At 40.1% G+C, this 10,521-nt stretch overlaps 1 protein-coding gene across 1 annotated transcript; it reads left to right on the top strand.

Annotated features, from left to right (window-relative positions):
* Nucleotides 1–1,592: 1,592 nt before the first annotated feature.
* On the top strand, nt 1,593–9,582 carry LOC100919921 (serine protease 30-like). Its single transcript, XM_031949729.1, is given in 6 exon segments — nt 1,593–1,650; nt 2,009–2,035; nt 2,654–2,823; nt 4,209–4,491; nt 6,619–6,779; nt 9,147–9,582. Coding segments are annotated over 6 exon segments (942 nt in total). The 3' UTR covers nt 9,390–9,582.
* The last annotated feature ends 939 nt before the right edge of the window (nt 9,583–10,521 follow it).

Here is a 10,521-nt window from a genome sequence, read left to right as displayed (position 1 = left end):
TAAACTCCTTCAGAAAAGGAAAAGTTTTTTTTAATTGTTTCTTCAGTATTTAGTACATTGTTTGGTACACATTACATGCTTAATTAATGCTCTACTTATCTGTTTATATCTATTTACTGGTTTCTTTGTCTACCTACCTACCTACCTATTTATCTGTCTACTTCTCTCACTCTGGCTCTTCCTCTCTCCACCCCACCCTCAATCTATCACAGCTGAGTGCTATTTACCAAAGCCTTGTCTCCTTATGTATTTCATCTAACCAATAATAATTTTTGTTCCATCATTTCTACTGCAAACATCAGTCTCACTGGCAGAGAAAATGGAAGCAAAGTAAACAATGAAGCTCTGCCTTCTTTCTCTTTGTTGTCAATATCAGCACCCCACCATGGGGAGGATTTCCTCTCTTTCTTCCTTTTTACTCTCCTACTATAGATTTTCAAACCCCAGACCTTTTTGCAGTCTTTCAATTTTCTTGCCAATCTCAGTTTATTCTCATCTCTAGCACTCCTGACAACTATTTCAAGATGCTCTTAATTTTGCCACACTCTTGCATTCATCTGCTTTGTTCCTATGGCAACTTTAAGGGAATTATTCCTTTGGCTTAAGCCTTCTGCTTTCCATGGTGGGTGAGGGGGTGGGAAGAAGTCTTTTAAAAGGCAAATCCACAGGGGAAGGAGAGCTCCCTTGGCCTTAGAGCAGTGGGAATGACATTTTCATAGAATTTCTTAGAGTTAGAAAATGTTACTTCTTCTTACTACATATATAAGGAAATTAAGGCAAATTGATTGATATTGTTGCTAGAATCTGGAAGCAGGAGTCCCAGGGTCAAATGCTGACTCACTCAGACACTGTGTGGTCACTGGCAAGTAACAACCTTTCATAGACTTCCTTGACTCATCTGTAAAATGGAGATAATCCTATACAATTTTCTATCTCACCGAGCTGCAAAAATGGGATTTAGGATTTGCTATTCATGCCCTACCCCCAGCTGTGCAGAGTTTAGAGTCTATGGGAATAAAATATTGTCATAATTAAGTTAGTTACTTCATTACTTCTCTCTATTTTGTGTTCTTTGTTACAAGAGGTGGCTTTCTGAAGGGATGAGGGAGAAGAGCTGAATTTGGAAATGAAGGTGATATATAATTGATTGATTAATTAACATATGGATAAAGAATTTTTAAAAGGCTATTTTCAAAACAGTTATCCAGCATCCCAGGGGTAATAAGGTGAGACTTGAATCCAAACCTTCTGACTCTAAATTCAGTGCTCTTTTTACTTTACTGAGGTGTCTTTTCTTAGACACTCAATATTCTAATACTGTTAATACTCTTAACATTGCAGGAAAGGTTGGCTGAAGGAATAGCATTTGGAAAAGGTGTGTCACTACCTTTCCATTCTTTCCACTACATTCAGATATACTTTGTCCAAAAAGGGAAAGGAGGCAACAGGAGCTTGAGCAGCTGGTACTCATTGAACAGGAAATCAGTACTCTGTTTTATGATCTATCTTGCTCCTCCCTGGTGGTAGGAACCACCCCAAGGACTCTGACCTGGGAGGGTGAGCTCCTGTCTGCTTTTGTTGTTTGGGTGCTCATGGGACCATCTGTCTGTTCTTTCCTGCTCTCCCCACCACTGCTGTTACTGTTCCATGGTGAGCTTCTTCTGGGTTTGAGTGGACCATCTAGTCAATCTAGAAGTCCCCTCAATCATCAAAACTTTGTTTTGTATGTACCTGATCTTCTGTGACCTCTCATCCCTTCCTTGAGAGGGGATCATGTTGTCACACAGTCTGGTGAGTACCAGAGTGGCTGAGGAGGAGAATGGGACTGGATGGTCCATCCAGGGGAACAATGAAAAAAATCTAGGTTGGAAAGCTGGGAAACCCTCTTTTGTTTCCCTGGTCTCTTTGCCCTGGCAGCTGGGATGCACTACCCCCCTCAGCACCTCCTAAATCTGGAGGGAATGATAATTAGACCTTAGCCTCTTTATTTCTTTTTAATTTCCCTCAGGTGTCCATGGGAACAGCCTGCCAAAAGGTAAGGAGCTAATCCTGGAAAATATGGTGAGAACAGTTAGTTTGTTGGCCTAGTCCTTAGAACAGCAATATGGAGAGTCCAATATAGAGGGGATCAGCCACATAGTGTCACAGAATCAAAGGCCCTGGCTTCAAGTCCCAGTTCAGATACTTGGGTTCTTTTAGGTGATGGATAATTCTCAGATAATTGTGTTCTCTGAGCCAAACTTTATCATCTATCAGTGCTTCCATTTCCTCATCTATGACATGTAGTTAATAATGTTTTACCTATCCACCAGTGTTATTTGGGAGGAAGGCACTTTGTAAATTGTGAAGGACTGTGTGACCTAGAATTATTACCTGAGTGCTGGGGGTTTAAGAATCCTTGGATCCCAGGAGGGAATGGTGGTTTGTAGGGAAAAAGTAGGAAACAGAAATGGGTTAGAAAAGCAGGGAGGCCTGTGGGATGTCAGAGAGTGGTATTTGGGTAGAATGGCCAAGATGTCCAGTATCAGAGAGAACAATGAAGACTGGAAAGACACTGATTTTTTGAGAGGGAAGTGGGATTTAAGGGGAAGTCCTAAAGCCTATATGTCTCATGCTCCCTGGATATTCTCATAAGGTATAACTCTCTCAACAGTATGTGGAAACCCTAAGATAGCTGGGAAAATTGTAGGAGGGCAGAATACCCAGAAAGGACAGTGGCCATGGCAAGTCAGCCTAAGAATCTCAGCAGGGCTACATATCTGTGGAGGCTCTCTCATCCATCCGAGTTGGGTACTGACTGCAGCTCATTGCTTTAGAAGGTAAGTAAGGTCCTTGGCAAATTGAGCTGGGTGCACCTAAACCTAAAAGTAAGATGTGGCGGGGGGGGGTGGGGGGGGGGGGGGGGGGATCTTAAATTTCTACTCCATAATTCCCATGTAGGGTTATGTAGCTTGGGAAAGGGACAGAAAAGGGAGTGGAAGGAGAAGAGGAGGGAACAATCTCTCCAATAATTCAATCATTCCCTAAAATCTATATAGTCTCTAGGAAATTTCATTCCCACCATTCCTCTTCCAGATTCCATTATCTAGGCATGGATGCTCTTCCCTGGGTCTCAGTTTTCTTATCTATAAAATATGGGATTTTAGTTTAGATGACTTTTAAGGTCTCTTCCAGGACTAAATCTCTGATACTGTGAGCCTTCCTTTATCTTTACACAGTGGGGGAGCTTCCAAGTAACAAATTATGAAAGATGGAGAAGCAGTGGAACCCGGTGTGAGGGGTCTTGTTCTGGGAATCAAGTAGCTGGTTGCAGTCCCTTTTCTATCATCCCCTGGCTCTAAAACTTCAACTCCTTTCTCTTCTCTGGGCCCCAGCACCTAGCAGAGTGTCTTACACACAAAGATGACGTCTAATATTAATAAATGTTTCTTGAATGAATGAGTGACCCCAGTTTGAGTCTTTCATTTTACAGATGGAGAAATGGGGATATAGAGAAAAGAAGTATTTTATGCAAGGTCACACAGCCATTTAGGAAGAGAACCAGACTATTCATAAGCAGATAACCTTTTCCCTATATCCAATAATACCACAGTAAATAATAACTCCTTCCATTTATAAACATAAAACCAGGTCTAGGAGAGATAGATGAGGGAAGAACTTATCACAGTGCCTAGCATATAGTAGGTACTCAATAAATTCTTATTGACTTGAAACTTGTTCACTCTGCTGAATCAATCAATCAACAGCACTTATTAAGAATAGCATTTAAATAGCACTTTAGGTTTTGCAATGCATCTTATTTGAATTTATCCTCATAACAACATCCTCATTCTATAGATGAAGAAACAGATAGAGAAAGGTTAATTAATTTGTCCAAGGTGAATCACCTAGTAAGTGTCTGAGGTAGGATTTGAACCCTGGTCTTCCTAACTCCAAATCTAACTCTCTTACACACTATTCCACCTAATTGCCCCCTACTATATGCCAGACACTGTTCTACATGCTAGGAATACATTCAAAGAATGAATTCAAAGAATGAAACAATTCCAGTTCTTGAGGAGCTTATATTCTAACAGAGTAGACAACAAATCCATATATAAGTACAAAGAGAATAAATACAAGTCTCACACCAAATAATTAAATCTCAGGTAGTTTGAGAAGAATACTGCTCTCTTTATCAAGCAGATCAGCTTCTCAGCTGGTCTGAGCTTTACTTTCCTTCTAGTTCCCAGCGGCCCTCATATTATCGAGTGATGTTGGGAGAGCTGAAGCTGTATACGTCCCCACCCAATTCTTCCTTTGCATCTGTGAGAAGAATCATCATTCACCCTTCCTACCAAAGTGGAACCAATATTCCCACGGGGGACATTGCACTGATACAACTGGGCTCTCCCTCTCAGATCATGCCTGTGTGCCTCCCAGCACCCCAGACCCACTTTGTTAGTGGCACTCTGTGCTGGGTGACTGGATGGGGAAAAACTAAGGAAAGAGGTAAGGGGAGGTATAGGGTAAGTGTGCTCACCCAGTTACCAGTCCTAGCTTCCTTTGAGTATTTCCTGACTACCCCCAAATATAAGAATGTCTCCTTTTTTTGAATTTGTGCAGCCTTGGCTGTCTGTTCCATGAATGCAGTCCTGATTGAACACTGCTTTAAGGACATGATGCAGTATCCCCAGATACTATATTCCTTGAGGACAGAGATTATATAGAGTCTTAGTCCTAGTCAGGAGACTTGGTTCTGAATCCCATCTGTTGTATTGTTGTTCAGTTGTGTCCAACTCTTTGTGACCCTCTTGGGGGTTTTCTTGGAAAAGATGCTGGAGTATTTTGCCATTTTCTCCTCCAGATCATTTTACAGATGAGGAAACTGAGGCAAACAGAATTAAGTGATTTGTTTAGGGTCACACAGCTAGTAAGTGTTTGAGACAAGATTTGAACTCAGGAAAATGAGTCTTCCTGATTCCAGGCCAGTGCCACCTAGCTGCCTCATTCAACTCTGCCATTTAGTCTTCATAGAACTCTAGATTTCCCTTATTTTGGATAAGTTATAAGATACAGTATCCTACAGTTGTCAAGAACCCTAGAGATCCTCTAACCCAAACCCCTAATTTTACAGATAAAAGAACTGGGAGCCAGAGAAGGAAAATGATTTATTCAAGATCATAATGAATTGTGACAGAACCAAGCATTTGTGATCTTGATGTTATTATCTAGAACAGTGAGTGACTTAACAGTCAACAGGAGTTTAGTAAGCACTTGCTTTTTGCCAAGCATTGTACTAAATATTTGGGATCCAAAGAAAGGCAAAAAATTGTCTCTGTTCTCAATGAGCTTACATTCAAATGATGAGACAAATTGTAAAAAAAAAAAAAAATGTGTATATATCATTTGGGACAGCTAGATGGTGCAGTAGATAGAGTAATAGGTCTGGAATCAGAAAGACTCCTCTTCCTGAGTTAAAAACCAACCTCGGACACTTATTAGCTGTGTGAATCTGGGTAAGTCACTAGTCCCTGTTTGCCTCAGTTTCTTTATCTGTAAAAGGAGCTAGAGAAAGAATTAGCAAACCACTCCAGTATCTTTGCCAAGAAAATCCCAAATGGAGTCACAAAGAATCAGACATGACTGAACAACAATGACAACAACAAAGCTTGACCTGGGGGAATCAGAAGGTCTTGTGAGAGAAGGTGACTTGAACAATGCTGAGAAATGAAACATGCAAAAAACAAAAACAAAAAACAAGGTGGGGAGGGCATTCTGAAAGTGAGAAGTAAGAAGAAAAAAATGAGTGAAAGTAGAAGTAAGAATGAGTGAAAAGACCATTGATTGGACTTAGAGGCAGAAGTCTTCAGTTAGAATCTCAGCCCTACAATTAATTATCTGTATGGCTCTGAGCAAGTCTTTCCCAATCTCTGGGCCTTAACTTCCTCATCTGAAAAATGAAGGCGGTAGGACTAGTGGGTTCCTTTCAGTTCTAAGATTCCATGTGATTCTGTGGTAAATTTAAAGTAGAATGGTGTAGGAGTTATGGAGACTGGCCAGTGAGGAAATCTGCTAGTGACAATAGAATGGATAGGTAATGTATGTGAATAAATAAAAAATTATTTACTAAGTGCTTTTAGGAACCAGATTCTGTGCTAAGTGCTGGGAATGAAAATATATACAAGCAATACAATTCCTGTCCTCAAGAAGCTTACATTCTAACAAGTCACCTCAAAGAAGTGAAGGTGGAAGTGACAAGATTTGGAAATTATGGCCAGGAATGGACATGGTGGCCTGTTTCAGATAGGATGAGAGCTTGTTCATCTTTAGGTTAGTTAAGATTTCAAACAACAGTCAAAAAACAGTTATAATTCACTATTTCCCTCTCCTTGGAGTCAGTTTATAGGGTCATAGATATAGATGGGAAGGGACCTTTAAAGTTCATCATGTCCAATTCCCTCATTTTTCAAATGAGGAAACTGAGGCTGAGAGATTAAGTGATTTGCTTAAGGGACCACAGGTAGGAGGTAGCAGCGCTGAGATTCCAAGTCAGGTCTTTAGATGTCAGGATAACCCACTTAAACAATCACCAACCAGTGCTTTCTGCCATTTGGGCAAAAACCTTCTCTTCCCCAGTTGTTTCCTTGACCTTACAAGGAGTCCAGGTTCCCCTGATTGATGCCAAAACTTGTGATGCCCAATACCACATCAATAACCCCACAGATTCAGGACGACCTCTGGTTTTGGATGACATGATCTGTGCTGGGTACGAGCAAGGCCAGAAAGATGCCTGCCAGGTAAGAGCATTTCCTCTCCTTCCTCTCACAAGCTGTTCAGGTTCATAGACTAATAGCAGTTTCTCACTAACTTAATGGATGCACCATGCACATATGGGGAAAACATTTATTAACTATCTGATGTGTGCCAGGTATAGTTCTGAGTGTTGAAGATAAGAAGGCAAAAGTGTGATGATCTTGTCCCCAAGGATCTTATTCTAGGAAGGCTGGTGTGTAAGGAAGTGGTAGTCAGGGAAGAAAGTTTTCATTTGTCAATTAGTCAATCAAAACAGATTAATTAAACATTTAATATGAGTGTAAGCACTGGAGAGATAAAGAAAGGTAAAAAGACAGTACCTGCTTTCCAAGAGATCTCAAAAGAGTGCTTAATGGGGACAAACATGGAAAAAACTATGTAAAAACAAGCATGTATATATAAGACAAACCTGATAAAAAGCCACTGAGGGAAGGAACTTGAAATAAGATAGAGAGGAAAAGTCTTTCTTCAAAAGATTTTTAGCTTGGACTTGAAAGAAATTCATGGAGTCACAAGAATGGTAAGTGGAATCATTGGGAAGGGCATTTTCATGCCCTTTCTAATTGTAGTATTGATTTGACTACTATTTGCTGCCTAAGAGGTAGAATGAGGGGTAGGGTATACAGCTGGTGATATGCACACACCCTGGCAGTGTGGATGGAAAGATATCCCAGATTGTCTGAGTTGGATGGGTGGAAAACATGATCTAGTAGGCCCAGCTGGATGTAGTTCTTTGATCATGTTTGCATTAATTCACTGGCCAATCCAGTTTAGATCCAGGGCTGAATTCCAAACTGAATAGAATGACTCACTTATTAAGGAGGCAGTTATAATCTCTGGATTCCCCAAAGACTTTCTGAATCCCTCTGGTTTGTTGTTGTTGTTGTTGTTTGTTTTGTTTTGTTTTTCAAATTGATCCCAGACCCTAGAAAATTCCATCTCAGCTCCTGAATTAGAAAGGGAGGTTCTCTAAAGAATCATGAAAAGCAAGGAGCTCTGGGAAAAAGGGATCCAACTTGGATTTTGTCTTCCCCTGAGATTTCACCAAGATTTGATAGCTGAAGCTGCTCCTTTTGTTTCTTCCCTATCTTTCAAAAATGTGCTACCATCAAGATCCTCATCTCTTTTGTTGAAACTCATCTATTTTCCTCACCCTCGCTTCCTCCCAATCTATACACTCATTTCTAATGTCAAGCCAGTCATGGTATCTAGCCAGGGTTTATCAATAACAAGGGAAGGGTAGACATTAATAGGGGTAAATGTCAGGGGGTAAATTAGGAGACCTGGATATGATGCCTACCTCTGCTATTGATTTACCAAGTGACTATGAGTAAAATCACTATCTTAGTTTCCTCTTCTCTAAAATCAGTGAGTGATTAGATGTGTTGGGATGGGAGATCTGACTTTGGAGGTTTTCTAGAGGCATCTCTGGGACATTTCTTACTGGGCCACCTCCCTGGGCCAATACTTACTAGCTGAGTGACCTCAGGTAACTAATTTCTCTCTGTCTGTGATCCCATGATATAAAACTTGTTCAAAGTCATTCAGGTGGTAAGTGGCAGAGTTGATACTTGAACTCAGGACTTTTAAATCCAAATCCAATTCTGATTCTACCATTCTGAGCTTCATTCCTTCTTAGCAGTTATAGTAGGCAGTCGTTCTATAGAATTGCCTCAGTCTTTTTAGAATGCTTGCAAAATTGCTCCAGCTGTCCTACTAGGAAGAAGTCTCTTATCAAATAGGGGCAGTTTTATGATATTTACAATTCAATACTTCCTCAAAGTACAACTGAAAAATCATAGTTTCACAGGGTTCATATTAACCATATACTCTGGGACTGAAATAGACTCTGGAGTCCTTCTTTCTCCAATCCCATTTCTCTTCATATCTCCAGGATCTAGATTCCAGATTCTTAAACTGTAGGTCACAACCCCATATAGGGATCTTGCAACTGAATGTGGGGGTTATGAAATAATGATTTATTATCAGAAATTGTTGGTTTGTTTACCTATTTTATATGTCTATATATCTGGTGTCATGTAAAAAATTCTCTCACAAAAAGGGGTCATGAGTAGAGAAAGTTTAAGAAGCCCTGATGTAGATGGCCTAAAATTTAAATGTATATCTATTGTGACTAACTTTGCCTCCTCCTCCTCTCTCTCCCCTCACTATACCTCCTCTTTGCCCTCCCTCCCTCTCTCTCTCTGTCTCTTTCTCTCTGTCTCTGCTATCTGTCTGTTTCTCTCTTTCTCCCCTCCCCCTTCTCTCTCCCTCTCTTTCTCTCTCCCTCTTGCCCTTGCCCTCCCTCTGTCTATCTCTATCTCGTTCTCCCTCTCCCTCTCACCTCTTAGGGTGACTCCGGAGGCCCTCTTGTGTGTAAGGACAATAATACCTGGTTCCAGGTTGGGGTGGTGAGCTGGGGAGAAGGTTGTGCCCGACCCCACAGACCAGGAGTATACACCCGGGTCCAGAACTACACAGATTGGATTCAAACCACCATCGCCAATTTTGCTTCAGTTGTTCCTTCAGGACCTACTTCTGCTACTCTGCTGCTCACGCTGGTTCTTCTGTGTGTGATGAGATTTTTTCCATGATGCCTCAATTCTGTAACTTCCAGGCATCTTTTCTACCCCTTCATCTGGAGCCCTCATTAACCTCTCTGTCCTTGGATGTTCTTTGCTCTCAGGGATGGCAGCTACTTCTGTGTGGAGGATGGAGAAAAGGAGCATAAATTGCCAGGCTGTGATACAGCCCTGGTCTTGGTGCTAGTGCAACATAAGTGTAGAAAGAGAAAGAGTCCTTATCCAAAGGGAAGGAGGAAAGAATATATTATATATAGCTCCACAACTATAAAAGCGTTCATTCAGCAAAATGTCAGTGTATATGTGGATTTGTCTTTGCATGAGAAAGAAGCTCAAGGAAGAATCATTCTGAGCTAGAGTTGTTAGGAAAGGCTTCCTAAAGGAAGGAAGGAATAAACATAGAATTGGGCAGCAAGAAACCTGGAATTCAGTCCTGGCTATGTTGTCAGAGGAATGGCATTTTTCCTATTCCCTCAATTTCTCTTCTGTAAAATGGATCTCTTTCGTTGGTGAGATGGATCTCACACTACATGTAAGATAAGGTCAAAATGGAAAAATGATTTAGACATAAAGGATGATATCATAAACAAATTAGGAGAGCATGGAATCATTTACTTGTCAAATCTATGGATAAGGGAAGAATTTAGAACCAAATAAGATAAATCATTGCAAAATGTAAAATGTATATTTTGATTATATAAAGTTTTTTAAAGTCTTAGACAAACAAAACCAATATAAGCAAAATTAGATGGACAGCAGAAAAAAATGGGGAGGGGGATTTTGATAGCAAATATCTCTGATAAAGATCTCATTTCTCAAATATAGAGAACTAAATCAAATTTGTAAAAATATAAGTCAATGCCAGATGAAGAAATCAAAGCTATCTATAGTTATATAAAAATGTTCTAAATCACTGTTGATTAGAGAAATGCAAATTAAAACAATTCTGAGGTGTCACCTCACGCCCATCAAATTGGCTGATATGAAAATGATAAATGTTGAAAGGGATATGGGAAAACTGGGATACTAATGCATATATTTGTTTATTTTATTTTTAATTTATGGAATTAAACACATGTTTCTATAACATAGTATAATTAAAAAGATGATTGCACATGAAACTGCAACTCTATTATGTACAACT

Source organism: Sarcophilus harrisii, chromosome 1, assembly GCF_902635505.1.
Source record: "Sarcophilus harrisii chromosome 1, mSarHar1.11, whole genome shotgun sequence".
Taxonomy (NCBI): domain Eukaryota; kingdom Metazoa; phylum Chordata; class Mammalia; order Dasyuromorphia; family Dasyuridae; genus Sarcophilus; species Sarcophilus harrisii.
Note: the sequence above shows the minus strand (reverse complement) of the source record. Positions and strands in the feature narration are given on the sequence as shown.